The 20,207-nt window shown below is 41.2% G+C and overlaps 1 protein-coding gene across 1 annotated transcript in view; it reads left to right on the forward strand.

Moving 5' to 3' along the window:
• The first annotated feature begins 408 nt into the window (after window positions 1-408).
• LOC139478749 (WASH complex subunit 5-like) overlaps window positions 409-20,207 on the forward strand; it is a 28,919-nt gene continuing 9,120 nt past the window's right edge. The window contains exons 1-19 of the mRNA XM_071261362.1: window positions 409-985; window positions 2,473-2,579; window positions 3,905-3,989; window positions 4,661-4,761; window positions 5,338-5,460; window positions 7,983-8,208; window positions 9,794-9,907; window positions 10,312-10,489; window positions 11,137-11,261; window positions 12,192-12,321; window positions 13,028-13,140; window positions 13,861-14,027; window positions 14,666-14,741; window positions 16,089-16,208; window positions 16,834-16,965; window positions 17,368-17,448; window positions 18,415-18,516; window positions 19,475-19,779; window positions 20,117-20,207. Of these exons, the coding sequence (XP_071117463.1) occupies window positions 761-985; window positions 2,473-2,579; window positions 3,905-3,989; window positions 4,661-4,761; window positions 5,338-5,460; window positions 7,983-8,208; window positions 9,794-9,907; window positions 10,312-10,489; window positions 11,137-11,261; window positions 12,192-12,321; window positions 13,028-13,140; window positions 13,861-14,027; window positions 14,666-14,741; window positions 16,089-16,208; window positions 16,834-16,965; window positions 17,368-17,448; window positions 18,415-18,516; window positions 19,475-19,779; window positions 20,117-20,207 (2,601 nt within the window). The 5' untranslated portion in view covers window positions 409-760. The remainder of the gene's footprint in view (window positions 986-2,472; window positions 2,580-3,904; window positions 3,990-4,660; window positions 4,762-5,337; window positions 5,461-7,982; window positions 8,209-9,793; window positions 9,908-10,311; window positions 10,490-11,136; window positions 11,262-12,191; window positions 12,322-13,027; window positions 13,141-13,860; window positions 14,028-14,665; window positions 14,742-16,088; window positions 16,209-16,833; window positions 16,966-17,367; window positions 17,449-18,414; window positions 18,517-19,474; window positions 19,780-20,116) is intronic.

The following is a 20,207-nucleotide window of genomic DNA, read 5'->3' on the forward strand; positions in this document are numbered from 1 at the left end:
CACGATTTAAGCACCTAGTTATCGACTTGTCGTTATCGCGCCAGATGACACCAAAAGTAAAGATAAAACTATCGAACTTTTTATTGAATGTCGTATATAAACACTATAACGATTAAATATTAATTAGAGGGGGTAAAAACTTGCTTAAATCTCAGCTGCTTGTGAAATCCCAGATTTTACTGTCCTGCGAGAAAATGGTAGTTGCTCCCGGTTTTGCATGGACAGTGCTTAGATCTACCCCAGTTACAAAGATGGCATTTCGCGGAGCTCTCAATACTATCACGATGTTACCGAGAGTGTGACGAAGCAGTCCCGCGCTGGGAAGGAGCTTGTCGGGTGGTGATGCAAGGGAGGTTACTCTAAATCCGAACCCTTCACGGAAGTAGCTGGCGCTGTCGCTATTCATGTGATTCTGAATTTAGGAGGCGGTGATGTAAACAAACTTTGCTGCTTAGTCAATGTTGTGATGACATTTGGTGCTTCCTTTGTGCTTTTGAATGACTCAAGGATTAAATGGAATTGTATATCATAATCAGGTGAATTCTGAATTCACTTCATTGGGAGGGGGAGATTCCCCAGGCACTTCCTATCTGCAAGACAAGATCGTCTGCTACGACTGTGCGTCAGACTTGAGGCCTTGTCATAATTGAATTCTTGTATTAGACAGTTATAGGGGACTGTGTCCTTGTTCGACAGTGCCATAATTTGTGGAGAAAAATAAACATTTCTTCTCTGGTTCCGGAGATTAAAGTTCCCGACTATGGCGGACTTCTTAGCAGAAAACAACCAATGCGGCCAAAACCTTCTCCGTCTGGCGTCTAGAGGAAACGCCATCATTGCGGAACTTTTGCGTCTCGCTGACTTTATTCCATCTGTGTTTAGACTTGATAACCGTTATGACCAGGCGAAATACAGTGAAATCTTGTCAGATTTCAGTTACTTCCGTAATGCTGACTATTTTGATAATAAAATAGAGTCTCGAGTGGTAAGTATTGAAGTAGCTGCTGATCTATTGCATGTCCCCTCGTCAGCTCATGCTGTCGAAGTCTATGGGGATTCATTTCATTGTGCCTGACACCATGGGACTTTGCTCATAATATCAACCACTTGATTCCCCTGTGAAAGTTGGTCTTCAGCAACCTATGATTGTAATAAGAGGCAAGAGTGGTGCGGTAGCCAAGTTGTTAAAAAGCATTCTCGAGTCACATCTAAAGCCAGGGTTCGATTCCACTCAGAGGTACAATGTGTGAAGCCCATATATGGTGTCCCTTGCTGTGATATTTGGCTGGACTATATCGAGACGTGGCATAAAAAACATAATATCTAGAGGCTACTAATGGGATCGGGTGGTCAGGCTTACTGACTTGATTGTCATTGTATCCCAATTGCCTAGATCGATGCTCATGATGTCAGTAACTGGATTGTCTGCTTAAATTCCCTTAGTTACAGACTGCCTTCATATAACTGGAACCTTGCTGAGTGAGGTGTTAAACAACAAACAAACAGATCAAAATTGCTTCATATTACAAGAGTAATACTCTCTGGAAACGGAAAGGAGAGCAGCATTTGGTATTGACACTCATGTCTATACCTGCCATGTCATGATATAACTGAAATACTGTTTAACTGTCCTATATTAGCCATGTAACTAGCATGACAGGCATCCCCATAATTCCCTCCTTCATTTATACTGCATTCTGAAATTTTTATACCAATAAAGCTCTTAATTGACTTTTTAACTATTTGTATCTGATTACTCAAACAACACTGGAATTGTCTGCAAATGTTTTACACCTGGTTCCATCTGGCAGTAGCTGTATGGCAGTGGCAGTTATCATGGTAAAGGAGAAAATGTCTGCTTCAAACTTTCTCACGGGCAGTAATCACAATGTCTAGACATCACTTGAAATAGTAAACAGTACATTTTGTCTAGCTCTCTTTCATTTGACATTTGAATTTCTATGAAAATATTGTCATGAAATGCCATGTTCAACTTAATTAAGACATTTGTTTAGAAGTTGTCTGTCTATTTAATATAAAAGGGAAGAGAAATTGAGAAATAAATCTGTATTTCAGCTTTATTGTTAGGTCTTTGAAAGCCATGTAGAAGTGATACACATAAGAAAGAGAATTTATGGATGTCAACTTCTTTATCATGAGGAACACAACATTTCTGAGTATATGCTTACTCCTTCATCGGGTAAATGAATGCCATGAGGCAGAGAGTAATATATGTACATGTGAGAACATGTACTGGCTTCCATACTATCAGTTTCTATCCTTTGTTATTTTCCACCTTTTCTTACCTTATTCATTTTGTTGTCCTTACATGAACATACATATGCTCTCTGCCTCATGGCATTCATTCACCTGGTGAAGGAGTAAGCATATACTCTGAAACGTGTCCCTTATAATAAAGAAGTTGACATCCATAAATTTTCTTCCTCAGCTTTATTGTTGTCTTTGTTTCAGGAATTACAAGATCTTGATGAAGAGTTCAGAGAAAACCACATTGAAATTCTTACCAGGTTTTACCAAGCATTTGCAAGTGTGCATAAATATGTCACAGATCTAAACAGGTTAGTGAGTGCAATGGTATATAATTTTAGAACCAATATATAAACATTTCATGGGGATAAACATCAGTTAAATATGTAATCACTTCCTATCCTTAGGATACCTCAAACATCCAGTCAGATTTATCCCCCACATGGACGCTCAGAATATCCCTATCAAATATTTAGTAATATGTAATAAATTCCTTTTCTTGCGATGCAGATGGTACACATCTTTTATATGTTTTATTCGATTTAATACTGGTAATTAGTTCTTTTACAAGATGCCTGATGACTCTCAATTATTGGATATATCTGGAGAAGGTCACGATATTCTGTAAATCATGAAATTAATACATCACCAAATTTATATGACTGCATACGTACAGCCTAAAAATGCCTTGAAATAAATACAAGTATTTCAAATTCTGACATTTAAGACACTATCTGATGAATCAGCAATAAATATGGTCTTGGGACACATTTCTACCTTGATATGATATGAGATGTAAGCCGTTCAATGGAATAATACTGATTACTTTTCTTATAAAGTTAACATCTCCTGCTTGTCAACTAGGAATCTAGGAATCCTATTATGGTTGGCCCTTCATTTACTGAACAACAGATATATAGAATACTAATATATAGAATACGAGTCAGATGAAAGAACTATTCACAAGTTTCATAAAGTTGGTATTACACAGGAGCGAGTTTAGTATTTTATTTAGTACTTGTCGTTTATGACTATTTTTTTTAGATTTCACTGTCGTGTGTCAATAGGCAGACATCTACACGATCCACAGCATACTCCAATTGAGTTTAACAGAATAATACTTCAAACTGATTAAAAGTTGACATGTATTAATATGATACCATACAACGACCTGGCTTCAGTATTCAATGGTTCGTTCCAGAAAGCTGTCATAGTTGTTAGGAGAACTTAACTCCCAATCTTTAACATGATCTTATAACTGTTGTTTGGCTACAATTGCTTTGTGGAACAGGGCCCTGCACCACAAAGAAAGTTTACATGTTGTAACAATAACCTATGGCATCATTTGTGAAATTTTGTTGCAAGATACAAGGATGTGACATCCACCTAGCAACAGCCATACTACTCTGTGTGTTTTGGTTGTTTTTTTGTGTGTGAGTGTGTGTGTCTGTGTTTTTGTGGCTGTCTGTGTGTGTGTGTGTGTGTGAGAGAGAGAGAGAGAGAGAGAGTGTGTGTGTCTGTGTCTGTGTCTGTGTGTCTGTGTCTGTGTGTGTCTGTGTGTGTGTGTGTGTGTCTGTGTCTGTGTCTGTGTGTGTTATTTGCAGGTAGTTGGATGTAATATGTATAATATCTGCAGGTACCTGGAAGATCTGGAGGAGGGAGTGTACATCCAGCAGACTGTGGAGTCGGTCCTGCTTAATGAGGATGGAAAACAGCTCATGGTAAGTTGCTGAATGGTGAGTGAGTGAGTTGGTTTAATGCCGCTTTTAACAGTATTCCAGTTATGTCGCGGCATGTCAGCTTAGTGTGGGAGGAAAGCCCAAAGTGATGCAGTTCTCAGACGTTTACCACATCGGTGAAACCAACAAGCACAGGTATGGTGCTGAGAAACCTAGAAACATAATCGAGGCGAACCGGGATTCGAACCCACAATCATAGGTTTTTGGCAAGCCCAAGGGACGCAACTCTGCACGCTGAATGGTCTTGAATGTGCCTGTATAAGTGATGTTACTGTACATGGTGTTATTTTCAATTGTGAGGCTCGGTACAGGGTGATGCTACTCTACATGGTGTTATTTTCAATTGTGAGGCGCTGTACAAGGTGATGCTGCTGTAAATGTTGTTTATTCCCCAGTGTCAGGCTCTGTACAGGGTGATGATACTGTAAATGTTGTTTATTCCCCAGTGTCGGGCTCTGTACAGGGTGATGCTGCTCTGCATGTTTATTCTCCAGTGTGAGGCTCTGTACCTGTACGGGGTGATACTACTAAACATGTTGTTTATTCCCTAGTGTGAGGCTCTGTACAGAGTGATGCTACTATAAATGTTGTTTATTCTCCAGTGTGAGGCTCTGTACGGGGTGATGCTACTAAACATGTTGTTTATTCCCTAGTGTGAGGCTCTGTACCTGTACGGGGTGATGTTGCTGATAATTGACATCCGTGTGGAGGGGTTGGTGAGAGAACGGATGCTCGTCTCCTACTACAGATACAGGTGGGACATTGCACACAATTAGACAACTCATATTTGTGACAGTCTGTAAACAGCTGTGATCACTTCTTCACAGGTTTGACCTGCCAAGATCCGGGTTAGAATAGGTCTTCAGCAACCAATGCTTGACGTAATAAGTCGACTATGCTTGTCGTTAAAGGCGACTAACGACATCCGGTGGTCAGGCTCGCTGACTTGGTTGATGCATGTCATTGTATCCCAACTGTGTGGATCGAGGCTCATGATGTCAATCACTGGATTGTCTGGCCCAGACTTGAGTATTTACAAACTGCCGTCATATAGCTGGAATATTATCATTTTCAAGATACAGAAATCAGACCCAAGAAGTTAAAAAGCTTTGATCATGTTGATGCCTGATTAAACAGAAAGTGTCCCAATTGCGAAAACCATTAGGCATAAAAGATACAGTGATGTGGTTCCACGTCTGACCCTAATTAAAGGTGTTGACTATAAAGGTGTATGTTGGTGGTATTCACAAGTGATAAAACAATAGTACACTTGAAAGTGTATCCTAATGCACCAATAAAACACATGCGAGCTCCTGCTTCTGGGTTACAGCGCCCAGAAGGCTGCGGCAGCAGACTCCAACATTGATGACGTGTGCAAGCTGCTTCGCAGTACCGGATACTCTCACCTGCCAGGTGCCAAGCGACCTGTCAACTACCCAGAGTCCTACTTCAAGTGAGTTGCAATGCTGAATGCTTCAATACAACACTACTCTGTGCTTCATTACAACACTACTCAGTGCTTCAATACAACAATGCTGAATGCTTCAATACAACACTACTATGTGCTTCAATCCAACGCTGCTCAGTGCTTCAATACAACAATGCTGAATGCTTCAATACAACACTACTATGTGCTTCAATACAACGCTGCTCAGTGCTTCAATACAACAATAATGAATGCTTCAATACAACACTACTCAGTGCTTCACTACAACGCTGAATGCTTCAATACAACACTACTCTGTGCTTCAATACAACAACGCTGAATGCTTCAATACAACACTACTCAGTGCTTCAATACAACAATGCTGAATGCTTCAATATCATGTCCCATCACAGGGTTTTATCAGGCAGCGAAAGACATGGCCGCTAGTTTGTTATCCCCCGCCCCAACGAAGTTGGCGCGCGTGCGTGCGTGCGTGCATAACTCAGAAACCGTTAAATATTTCTCTACGAAACTTTGCATGTCTATCAGACTCATGCTGAACTCGTGCCTTTTGCTATTTAGGAATTTTAGACATTTTTATTTTTTACGTTTCCATGGCAACAAGTTGGACTTAGGTTCTATAAGGGTGCTGTTTGTTTCCGGAGCGTAACTCATAAACCATTAAATACTTTCTCACAAAACTTTGCATGTCTACTAGGCACATACTGAACTGGTGCCTTTTGCTATTTAGGAATTTTATAAATTTTTATTTCTTACGTTTCCATTGCAACAAGTTGGACTTAGGTTCTATAAGGGTGGTGTTCGTTTCCGGAGCGTAACTCAAAAACCATTCAATACTTTCTTACAAAACTTTGCATGTCTACTAGGCACATACTGAACTGGTGCCTTTAGCTATTTAGGAATTTTATAAATTTTTATTTCTTACGTTTCCATTGCAACAAGTTGGACTTAGGTTCTATAAGGGTGGTGTTCGTTTCCGGAGCGTAACTCAAAAACAGTTAAATACTTTCTTAAAAAACTTTGCATGTCTACTAGGCACATACTGAACTGGTGCCTTTAGCTATTTAGGAATTTTATAAATTTTTATTTCTTACGTTTGCATTGCAACAAGTTGGACTTAGGTTCTATAGGGTAGAGTTTGTTTCCAGAGCTCAAAACTCAAAACCCATTCAATACTTTCCAACATAAACTGTGCATGTTTACCAGACACATACTGGACTGGTACCTCTTGCTATTTAGGAATTTTAGAAATTTTTATTTTTCATGTTTCCATGGAAATAAGTTGGACTTAGGTCCTACAGGGGTGGTGTTCGTTTCCAGAGTGTAACTCAAAAAACGTTAAATACTTTCTTACAAAACTTTGAATGTCTACCAGGCACATACTGAACTGGTGCCTTTTGATATATAGCACTTTTAGAATTTTTTATTGTTCATGTTTCCATGACAACAAGTTGGATTTAAGTTTTAATATAGGATTGGTTTACTTTGGTAATATAACAAATAAACTGTTAAATATTTCCTTGCCAAACATTGCATGTCTATATATAAAGCGAATACGGAACTAGAGCCATTTGATATTAAGGAGTTTTAGAAATGTTTATTTTAGAATTTCCATTGCAGCTATTTTGACATGGGCTAAGAGAATGTTGGGTCTGTTATCTGTTTTGGGACCATAACGTGTTAAAATGGGCGGGGGATATAGATTACTTTGTCAACTATACGCTTGTTTTCTGAGACTTGTGAAAAGCCACAGGAACTATATCTAGTTATTTTACATAAATCATTGATCTGAAATGGACTGCGGACTAGTTGGTTTTGACCAAGGGTGACTACTCCTGCATAGTTTGCCTGTGAAACCTTTAATTTAACTTTTACTCTACATTGTGTTGATAACAGAAAATGATATATGGAAGTTTTGTTGAATAAGACATGTCATAATGAGAAATTGCTGTGCTGATAAATTGTTATGCATACAATATGACCTTTGGAAAAGATTATCAGGACTAGGTTTGTATTAACATTTATTGATGCTTGTACTAGTCCAGACTAACTCCAGTTGTATAGTACTGAGATACCATGCCACAGGTTAACATGGGTAACCCACTCAGACACAGTATGCTGACTCCCAGCCGACCAGTCCTTGTTTTATCCTATTTATGCCAAGTGCCAGACAGTATAACAACAAGAACCATCTTTTTACGTCCTTTGGTTGTTTGATTACCAGTAGTACATCAGTGTTAAGTCCCCATGGGAATTCCAGGTAAAATTACCTCCCCACCATGGGAATTCCAGGTAAAATTACCTCCCCACCAACCTATTCTGGTTGACTTAATGGATCGGGTGGTCAGAATCAGTGATTTGGTTGTTGGCATATCATTGTGTCCCATCAGTTATATTTATTGCTCATATTATCAATCACTGGTTGGACTACTCCAGGCTTGATTATTTACAGCCTGCTGCTATAGCTGAAATATAGTTGAGTGTGGCAACGTTTAGATCAATTCTACTGGTACATGTTCCCTCTGCAGTCGCGTCCTCATCAACTCCAACTTCGTCAACATGGTGATTGGCCGCCTGAGGTCGGACGACGTGTACAACCAGATATCAGCGTATCCCCTGCCAGAGCACCGTTCGACAGCCCTGGCCACCCAAGCCAGCATGCTGTATGTGATCCTGTACTTCGAGGCCGACACCCTCCACAACCAGCAGGCCAAGATGAGGGAGATTGTTGACAAACACTTCCCTGATAACTGGGTAGGTACTGTGAGTACCTCACGGGTTAGTATACACCCGATGTTCCTCATCACCAGTCAGTACAAGTGTTAACTGTGGTGAAGTAGTGACAGTGAATATGTTTAGTCAGTGGGTACATTTGTGTTGTACGAAATCGGGTAAAAGATCTGATTTTAATTAGATTAAATTTGAAAATAATATCATAATTAAACAAAAAAGTACAGATATGTTTCACTTTGAAATGTCTGTAACTTGTTTGTTTAATGCTTCTAATACAGGGGCATGCAACAGCGTGACTATTTAAAAAAGGAGGGGATATAGCTCAAAATAAGCAGAAAAAAATTACCCTGCTTGCGCTTGCATTTTATAAATATAATGAAACAATAAAATTGAATAAATGCAATTTATAAACATCGAAAATAGGATATCAACATTGAAAAATTATCAGAAAATAGAAGTTCCACTATGGAGTGCAGACATATATTTTTCATTAACTTTATGACTGAAAATGACTTTTATTTATGAAGGATTTTATTACAAACACTTGGGGGGCATTCCCCCAGTCCCCCTTTTAATTTAAGATGGCGAGAAAAATTGGCTGAACTCATAAGTCTGAACATTTAGTGGTTTCGCTCAATCAAGGACCAGGCCATGGCTTGATTTGTTGGTTAAAATAGCAACCACGATGCTAAGCAGCTATATGTATTCATGTGTGATTGAGAAATAGAGTGTGTACAGACCTGTGAAATATTGACGATGTTACTTTCGTTTGAATACATTCTTGCTCTGACTATGATCCGTGTTTGTACGCACCAGAGTTCCATCAAAGTGAAACACAGCTGTTATCTTGATCACTTGGGCTTCCTCCTATGATAAGTTGCAGGTTGTGAGTTATAGGTCTGGCCATCAACCTGATGGATGTGTGGGCTCCTTACAAGGCACCCGGCACAGCTCTCAACACCACTGTGTGTCTGTGTTACAGGTGATAAGTGTATACATGGGTATGATCATCAACCTGATGGATGCGTGGGCTCCTTACAAGGCAGCCGGCACAGCTCTCAACACCACTGTGTGTCTGTGTTACAGGTGATAAGTGTATACATGGGTATGATCATCAACCTGATGGATGCGTGGGCTCCTTACAAGGCAGCTAGCACAGCTCTCAACACCACTGTGTGTCTGTGTTACAGGTGATAAGTGTATACATGGGTATGATCATCAACCTGATGGATGCGTGGGCTCCTTACAAGGCAGCCAGCACAGCTCTCAACACCACTGTGTGTCTGTGTTACAGGTGATAAGTGTATACATGGGTATGATCATCAACCTGATGGATGCCTGGGCTCCTAACAAGGCAGCCAGCACAGCTCTCAACACCACTGTGTGTCTGTGTTACAGGTGATAAGTGTATACATGGGTATGATCATCAACCTGATGGATGCGTGGGCTCCTTACAAGGCAGCTAGCACAGCTCTCAACACCACTGTGTGTCTGTGTTACAGGTGATAAGTGTATACATGGGTATGATCATCAACCTGATGGATGCGTGGGCTCCTTACAAGGCAGCCAGCACAGCTCTCAACACCACTGTGTGTCTGTGTTACAGGTGATAAGTGTATACATGGGTATGATCATCAACCTGATGGATGCGTGGGCTCCTTACAAGGCAGCCAGCACAGCTCTCAACAACACTCTGGATACTGCGAACATCAGGGAACAGGTAGGCCAGCTAAACAGATAAAGATAATGAACCAATGAACCAAATAGGCATTAAGTGCTGGGAATACTGCTTTTTTAAAAATTGTGTCAGTTTATTGTAAATATAGACATCGTATGAAGATTGTACCCATTTTCTAACTTCCAAAACTGGCTGCCACAGACATCTCCAAGGACATTGCAGACCTTTGTGTTGTCATCAGTTACCATGACATCACAATCAAATGACATCACTAATCTCTCTGCCGCTGAAGCTGGTGAGCTGTACTTATGGCTGTACACTCAAGACACTGGTTATGACTGTTTACAAACTAAAGAGAATGATTTTAGACTACAGATAGCATCTTGCCAAAGTAGACTTCTTGTTAGTAAGTCAAGTGTGCATCCTTAACGTTACCATGGTTACAGGCAGCCCGGTACTCCCAGAAGCTGGAGCGGCTGCACCCAGTGCTGGAGAAGTACCTGAAGGAGGGGGTGCTGGTGGAGGAGTTTGTGCTGGACAACATCCCTAAACTGATGAACGCCATCCGCGAGTGTAACGTCACACTCCGCTGGCTGATGCTCCATACAGCTGCACTGCCACCAAGTAAGTCCAGGAGCAGTTGCCTGGATATTTATGATGAAGAAAAGAAAAAATTGATGCTGATTTCAGTTCCTTTTTTGCACCTTTCATGAAGCATGTTAACTCCATGGGGATTCCGTGTTAGAATAGGTCCCCAGTCAATCAATGCTGGTCCTAAGAGGCAGCCAAATGGTTTGGGTGGTCAGTCCTGATAAAGTGGTTGATTACGTGTCCTTGTATCCTGATGGCATAGCTCATTGCTCATGATTTTAATCAGAGGATTGTCTGGTCCAGACTTGATTATTTACAGGTTACCGTCATATAGCTTAAATACTGCTGAGTGCAGCATTTAACAACAAACAGAATGCTTGTCATAAGAGGTGACTAACGGGATCAGGTGGTCAGGCTCACTGACTTGGTTGATGCATGTCATCATATCCCAGTTGCGTAGGAGGTGGTGGGTTAGCCTCATTGTCGTTACGCTATAGACCCAAGTTCGATTCCAAACACGGGTACAATGTGTGAATCCCATTTCTGGTTCCCCCAATGAAATATTACTAAAAGCGCCCATAACACCATGATCACTTATGACATAATGATAGCTATAATGAGAGAACACTGATATAGCTGGTGGTGAGAGGTGAGCCTAAGTGGTGTTGTTCGTGTTGCAGCTGCCGAGGGCAACAAGCGGTGCAAGCAGATCCGGGACCAGGTGCTCGGAGACTCCCGATACAACCCGCTCGGTGTGTTTCAGCTTCTGCTCAGTACAGGACAGTTCGAGTTCAAGCTGAAAGAGGTAGTATCTCCTCCACAGATTACTGTATTCGACGTAATAAGCGCCCTGCTCTAATAAGCGCCCCCTGCGATATGTGCTAATATATTGGCTAGTGAACAATCCCAATTAGCCCCCCTTCCGATTTATCAATGTACACAAGACTTATTTATTCGTGTATAATACGCACTCGTGTATTATATGCACCCTTAATTATGGGCAATTAAATTCTGGAAAAATATATCTGTCGTATGTCAACAGTTCAGACTGTCAGCATAAACCACAAAGTATCTTTCAACTCTGTTTTTTCCACCAAAATAATATTCTAATAAGAGCCCCCTATTTCTAAGCTTGAGAGCACCCTGGGCGCTTATTACGTTGAATACGGTATGTGCCATAGTCCACATTTCCAGTCAGAAGTTGTCCCCAGCATCCTGAGCTTGTCATACGAGGCAGCTTAGTGGACCAGGAGTCACACTTGGTGACTTGGTTGATGGTGTATCCTGACAGTGTTGATTGTTGCACATGATATCAAGTTTGTCAGGTACATACGTGATTATTTACAGGCCGCCACCATGGAACAGCCTGCTGTCTTGTTTGATTTCATGATGAGTAAATGATGACTGGTGATCCAAGCATGTGTTCTAGATACAGGTCACCATAACCAAATCGCTGCAGTTCATTCATCAGAGTTGTGTCCCTTAGTTGTATAAGAATCTATGAACGTGGGTTCAAACCCACGATTCACACTGAATATTATCATCCGTTTTGTCAGCACCACACTTTTGCTTCTGGTAAACTTGAATGACTTTAGGCTTTCATCCCGAGTAAGCTGAACATGTTATGTGATACGTGATATGACTTAAATACTGTTAAAAGCTGCATTACACCAAACATACTCAGGCAGGAAGGAATGATAGAAGCAGTGTGTGACTCAGGTGTGTGGTGTTGCAGATGTTCAAGCAGATGCTGCTGGACAAGCAGACCAAGTGGGAGAGTTACAAGAAGGAGGGCCACGAACGCATGCAGGAGCTGAGCGAGGTCTTCTCCGGCACCAAGCCCCTCACCAGGGTGGAGAGGAATGGTGGGATACTTAGTCCTTGTTGCATGATCGTGTACTCCTGTCACTGAAGGCACCCCATTGTTCAGATGTAATCAGTTTGTGACTTCATGAACAATGGATGGCGTCATATTGTATTTTCCTCAACAATCAAGCACTGGGACATCATATGGCTTCTAATCTCACTAATCACCACGTTTTATTAAAATGCACATTTGCAAATATCGGAAAGTTATTACTTACAATCACTCTACTAGGGCTGGGACGGGTAGGGTAGGTTGTGAGTAGGACCCAGGTACCCACAGAACTACCCAGACCTGTGGTTAGTCACAGGATATATTGTTTAATGACAATAACAATAAAACTCAATGGTTACACAACAAGTTGCTAATGTTCACATTTTTTTCTGACTATGCACACATTCCTTCTGACTTTTATGTGACTGAGTAAGCTAATGATAATGCTCCAGACAACATCGGTGTATGCATGATGAGACTGTGTTGTACGTGTATCTATTTAGATTTAGGGCTGTGGTAAAGCGATTTCCATTCAGACAATTTGTACCCAATTCCTTGAGACCTAAAGCGGGTACCAGGGTAGGGTCAGGGAATCGGGTTTCGGTACCCAGGTAGTAAATCTGGACTCATCCTAGCCCTATAATCTACCATTATGGGTAATATTTTTTCTGCTTTCACTGCCTAGGACGAGATTGATGACCTTGTTTTTCCAGACAACCTCCAGGCCTGGTTTACCGAAATGTCCAAACAGATCTTGTCCCTGAACTATGAAGACTCTACTTCTGCAGGACGGAAGATCGTTCAGCTCATACAGGCCATGGAGGAGGTATTGTTCCTTCAGTTTACATCATGGTTATTTGGGGAGTAAGGTGAAAGGAGGTATGCATTCTGGCGTTGCCTGAATTGCCTCACTATCTGGTGAGGATTACATGTTAGAATAGACTATCAGTTCCCAATGCTATTGCAAGGCAAATGGGTATCAAGGGTTTACAATGTGTGACCTGCTGATTTTGTGTCGTCATGGTAATGTGGCTGGAATATTGCTGACTGTAAACAACATTCACTCAATACGATTCACTTAGAGGAGCTATTGTTCCTGGTAGGTGTGGCACTGTAGGCCAGCTGTCTCTATTTCTCAGATAAGTGGCAGCCTTGATGTGGCTGGAATATTTCTGACTGTACCATAAAACAACATTCACTCACTACGATTCACTTAGAGGAGCAATTGTTCCCGGGGGAAGGTAGGTGTGGCACTGTAGGCCTGCCATCTTTATTACTCATATAACAGGCAGCCGGAATATGGCTGTAAAATTGCAGACAGTAGGATAAAACAACATTCACTCAATACAAACTTGGTTCTGAATCAAATCAAGACGGCATCTTGTGGCACTGGTCTAAAGCCTGAGTCTAGTTATAGTTCTTCTGGCCTAGTAAGATGAACTTATAGTCAATACAATAAGACTAAGATCTACCATCAATAAGAAAGCCCTGGCTAGTAGACTAAACGTTCTTGACACAGACTGACATGATGTGATCCATGATTCAGGTTCAAGAGTTCCACCAGCTGGAGAGCAACCTTCAGGTGAGGCAGTTCCTTGCCGACACCCGCAAGTACCTCCATCACATGATCCGCACCATCAACATCAAGGAGGAAGTCCTCATCAACATCGGCATTGTCGCAGACCTCTCCTACGCATGGAACATCATCGACAGGTATCAAAGCATTCCTCATTGCTCTCAAGTTTAGGGGGCTTTACCTTGAAAGGAGATGTTTATTCGTTTGTTATGACCAAGTAGCACTATGATATTGCTTTGAGAAACTATTCCTGATGTCACAATAGGGTCTGCTTTGGTGTATGAGTTTTGGCTTGCAATGTTTCTTAGACTCCAGGAGCTCGAAATTTACTGATTATCACTTCTCTTTAATGGATGCATGTCAAATTATTCTACATTGAGCTTCTGAGTGTCAAGTTGTTGTCTTTATTAACCCAGTATGACATCCAATTTGCAATCTTGAACGACAGTCTTATCTACAGGTATTTTTTTTTCCCTCGGACTCTGGACTCCATGATTTTAAGGAGATAAACCTAGGGTGTTTCAATTTAGAGGTTTCAACGTAAATTTGATACCTGTAAATTTCAATCAAAATCAGACATGATAGATTATGGTCTAAAGTATATTTGATACCCCTGGTGGACCAATCAGAATATAAAACAAAGCATGATCTAAGAATTTATTTTTTCAGTATTCAGTAACTAATTACTTTTAAAACAAATCCCGAATGAGGTAATGGCCTTCACAGTGTGAGTGACTGTATAGACGAGTGTAGTCGACACCCCTCCTTGTTGCAGCTACACCGGCTACATGCAGCAGGGCATCAAGAAGGACCCGTCCCTCGTCATCAAACTCAGAGCCACATTCCTCAAGGTAACCAACCCACCCAGCTCCAGCTAGAAACAAAGGATATTGACAGAGAAAACATTTTCAATTTATTTCACATGCAAGGGGGTTTCAGAATGTTTTTAGCCTAGAATATATGATATTGTTGTGGACTTTAATTATTTTTCAACAGTTTTGCAGTTCAGTACACATGTTCCATCTCTTGTCAAAGTCTCTCATCCCTGTTTTGTTGAAGGTCAAATCCTGGTCTGTCAATCAGCACCTCGTAGTTGCAACAAATTCTTGGTTCATATTAAATCTCAGATGCCCACACAAGTGTTCTTTGAAGAGAGATGGTGGTCACTAGGGGCCAGATCTGGGTGCCGTTATATAAGACAACCTTAGCCATAAGATTATCATAAGTCTGTGTTAAAGTATCAGAGTTGTGATCACCTAAAGGCTAAGATCCCTTTGTACAATGGCACCCAGGTGAATATGGTAGAAGCTGATGTCCACATTCCCATACAGCAGCCATTACAACATGACTGGTGTGAAATGGAGCCGTGACAGGTTTCTATCATAGACTCAGACAATCTGTTGAATAAGTTGGCATGCTATTTACTCTTCATTGTTGTTTCCCATACATGTGTATTATACCAGTGCTGTCCCAAAAGAAGGAGCCATAACTTTCTTAAACTACTTGGTTTTGGGAGACCAGCAGTGTTTTCACTACAGTAAACTATGTTTATAACGAACACGCTTATAACAAACTGACGTATATGGTCATTTGCTGTATATATGCTGAATATATCCTTATAACGAACTACGGTTATTACGAACTAAGATTAGCTGTCCTTTTGAGATTGTTATAACTGTAGTTTGCTGTTTGTGGATTCTTGTTTGTTCTCTGCATCCACTCCCATGATTTCAGGGAGATTCAGGGTAGAATAGGTCTTCAGCAACCCATGCTTGTCGTAGGAGGCGACTATGCTTCTCGTAAGAGGCGACTAACGGAATCGGGTGGTCAGACTCGTTGACTTGGTTGATGCATGTCATCGACTCCAATTGCGTGGATCGATGCTCATGATGTCAATTACTGGATTGTCTGGTCCAGACTCGATTATTTACAGACCACCATCGTATAGCTGGAATATTGTTGAGAGCGGCGTTAAACAACAAACAAACCTTTGTCGCCTGCTGTTATCACTGACCACCTGGGCGGTCGGGTAGCCTAGTGGTTAAAAAGTTCGCTCGTCACGCCGAAGACCCGGGTTCAATTCCTGACATGGGTACAATGTGTGAAGCCCATTTCTGGTGTTCCCCGCCGTGATATTGCTGGGATATTGATAAAAGCGGCCCAAAACCATACTCACTCACTGACCCCTGTTGTTGCAGATGTCATCAGCTCTAGAACTGCCCCTGCTGAGAATCAACCTGGCCATGAGTCCTGACCTGATGAGTGTGTCCCAGTTCTACTCCGGCGAGCTGGTGGGCTACGTCAGGAAGGTCCTGCAGGTCAGTGCTGGCAGACGTCACTGTGTGGTCCGGGTGATCCGGTGTGATGTGATGTGGGGTGATGTAATGTGATCATGGTGCTCTGATGTGATTTGATAAGGTGTGGTGTGATGTGATGTGATCATGATGATGTGATGGGATGGGATTTGATGTTATGTGATCATTGAGTTCTGATGTGATGTGATGTTATGGGGTGTAGTGTGATATTGACGATGTGATGTGATGTGATGTGATGTGATGTGATGTGATGTGATGTGATGTGATGTGATGTGATGTGATGTGATGTGATGTGATCATGGTGATGTGATATGGTGTTGTGTGATGTGATGTGATCATAGTTATGTGATGTGATGTGTGGTGTGATGTGATGTGATCATGATGATGTGATGTGATTTGATAAGGTGTGGTGTGATGTGATGTGATCATGATGATGTGATGGGATGGGATTTGATGTTATGTGATCATTGAGTTCTGATGTGATGTGATGTTATGGGGTGTAGTGTGATATTGACGATGTGATTCGATGTGATCATGGTGATGTGATGGGATCATGGTGATGTGGTGTGATGGGATGTGGTAAATATTTGACTACTAACTCACCCATCTGCTGTTTCAATGTTTCCAGATCATTCCACAGACTATGTTTAGTCTTCTGGCAAGTATCATCCGCCTGCTGACCAATCAGATCCATGAGCTGCCGACCCGCCTGGAGAAAGACAAGATGAAGGAGTACGCTCAACTGGACGAACGCTTCCAGGTGAAACACAAAAACATGCCTGACATTTTCATGTAATATATATAGGTTAGCTTGTATTTGATGTAAAACTTCATCCCATTGTTAGATGAACTATTTACACTGTTAAAGAGAAATGACAGTTTTTTTATATAACAATATTGTTTCTGACTAATCGGTAGACAATTGCAACACGTAAATGTGCCTGCAACCTTTTTATTGAGTCAACAATATGTCGGGGATATACTCCAGACTCGTATTGTAAACATGGATGTTATAAATGAGATCCACTTCAAGGAGAAGGCTAAGCTGTCAGGACAAAGCAGTCAGTGATGAAAGTGACCTGGCATTTCAAAGAATTTTCCAACAGTAACGACTTGGTTTCATTCACTTGCCTCAATGTTGTCTTTGTGACTTCTCTGACAGGTTGCGAAGCTGACCCATGCCATCTCAGTGTTCACGGAGGGGATTCTTATGATGAAGACCACCCTTGTTGGAATCATCAAGGTATTAATACTTACATATCTATACCTTGTCGAAGTTCCATGAACACATTGTGCTTAGAAAACCATATGTAGTGAGGATATGAAAGGTATTTGGGAACTGTGTTGTTAGTTGATCAAGCCTTGCCCTATCTTTTATATGTTCCTTGATATCGTATTCTCTATGAGATGCAGTCATCTCCGCAATTTCACTTGTTAGTAAAACTTCCAACAGGCGATGCAAATGAACTGAGTTACTTCCCTTTACCCAATGCATTCGGATAAACATCTGTTCATTATGAAACTCTTTGATACTTTTTAGACATAAGCAAGTTACCTAAGATGAGTTCCGATTGATATCTCAGTGATCTACATGAAATTTGTACCCCTCCTGTGAGCGGGCAACATGGAAAACAGTTGCCTGCTTCTTAACCAATCAGAAGCTAGTATTTAATGTAAGGTAAGATAAAGTGTTATTGTATGTGATTAGATGGACACTCAGGCTCCCAGCGAATTGTGAATATCATATGTGACAAATATAGTTGCGGTTTTGATCGCATAGATTTAGGGCTGGGAAGGGTAACTCGGGTACCCGGTTCAGGTACCCACAGGACTACCCGGACCCGTGGTTATCACGTGATTATATTGTTTGATGGCAAAAATGATCTAAAACTCTATGGTTACACTATAAGTGATAAATGATCACATTTCTTTCTGAGTCACTTTGCATACATTCCTTCTGACTTTATATGTTTGCATAATGATAAAACATCAGTCAACTTCAGTGTATGCATGACCAGATCGGTTTATGTGTGTATCTAAATTTATTTTGACAGGAGTACTGCCCAAACTATTCCAAATCAGACATTTTGTACCTATCTCTTATGACCTACAGCAGTTACCCGGGTAGGGTCGGGTAATAAGGGGGTGGGTACCCGGGTAGTAAATTTGGACTCGTCCCAGCCCTACATAGATTCTGTGTGTGTGACAGATCGACCCCAAGCAGCTGCTGGAGGACGGGATCCGCAAGGAGCTGGTGCAGCAGGTGGCCCAGGCTCTGCATCAGGGACTCATGTTCAACCCCAAAGCCAAGGCAAGTGACAGTCTCGGGCACATCTGTTCTCCGATAAGATACCGCTCTGCGTGAAGGTCCGTTCCACAAAGCTGTTGTTAGTTCTATGAGTATCATAACTCCCATACTTTAAACATAGATTTATAACTTATGCTACGATCACTTTGTGGAATGGAGGCCTGATCCCATGTGTCTTGGCAGTTTTTGACTCTCATCGTTCCAACGTCATTCAGATAGATCTTTTATCAAACACTTGTTCCAAAAGGAGATGTCGCTTGAGTGAGATCGAACGATCTACAGACTTCCTAATCACAACTGGTCAGTAGACATTGGCCTAAACTTCAGGTTTAAATGTTCAAATCTAACATCAGTACAAATGTTCAAATATTACAAAAAACAACAACATTTCATTGAAATTTATGTTGTGTACTTACTGACATATGTATATACAATATATTGGTAGTGATTTTTTAAGGATATACTGAAACATTTGAAATCATATTCCTTTTTTAGGTTACATTTGGCAAATTGGTCACAAATATTCAAATTAGGTTGTTCTGGGTATTTAGGCATGAGATGATTAAACACAACAATGTCATTGTATGGGTTTAAATCTCATTTGTTTTGTTTGGAGATGAAATTTCTAGCGTCAGGTAAGTATAAAAACATTGCGTTTAATCAGAAATGCTCATATCTGTTCTGATTTCGAGTTAAAGTTGATTATTCATTTTTTTAAATATTTCAGTGTATAGAATCATTACCTAACACAGATGGCTGCAGACATTTCAGTCTCAAAGGAGTTTTCCCTCAATGTGATGCACCTTCGTAATTTCAAATAATCTGAACTATCAATATGGTCATCAAATTAATACACTCAATTTATCCTCACACATGCAAACAATTTGTTGCACATTCTGTTGATCAGAAATGGTCTGTTACCATATGCATGCAGTTCTGTAACTGGCTCGATTCAATGCAGGTGAATGAGCTGCTGCCACGCCTGACAATGCTGGGAGAGAAGATGGATGGCTTCCGCCGCTCCTTCGAGTACATCCAGGACTATGTGAACATCTACGGCCTGAAGATCTGGCAGGAGGAGGTGTCTCGCATCATCAACTACAACGTGGAGCAGGAGTGTAACAGCTTCCTCCGCACCAAGGTCCAGGACTGGGAGAGCATCTACCAGTCCACCGCCATACCCATCCCACGCTTCCCTCCCGTTGATGAGAGCGTCAACTTCATCGGTCGGCTGGCCCGGGAGATCCTCCGCATCACAGACCCCAGGTATTGATCTCAGTCTCAGGACAATCAGTCAAGAGTCAAGTTAACTGAGGATAAGGTTCCATCCTGTGACTTGGCTGATGGGTGATGTACCCTGTCATGGTGGACAGTTCTTGATGCAGACGTCTGAGACCTGCATCACTTCAGGCTTTCCTCTCACATTAAGCTGACACATTGTGATATAACTGTAATACTGTTGAAAACAGTGATGGACCAAACTCACTCACACCATAATATATATGAAGTTATCTAAATAGATAAATAGATAGACTGTCTTGAAATGATTATTATACATTCAGGTTAGTCCTGGGCATAAGCTATGTATGTACATTGTTTCCAGACAAACTGCATACATTGACCAGATGAAGGCGTGGTACGACCTGAAGACCCGAGCTGAAGTCTGCAACAGAACACTGTTCCAGAAACTGCAT

The sequence above is a fragment of the Haliotis cracherodii genome, unplaced genomic scaffold (assembly GCF_022045235.1).
Source record: "Haliotis cracherodii isolate W230 unplaced genomic scaffold, xgHalCrac1.p SCAF_4, whole genome shotgun sequence".
NCBI lineage: Eukaryota > Metazoa > Mollusca > Gastropoda > Lepetellida > Haliotidae > Haliotis > Haliotis cracherodii.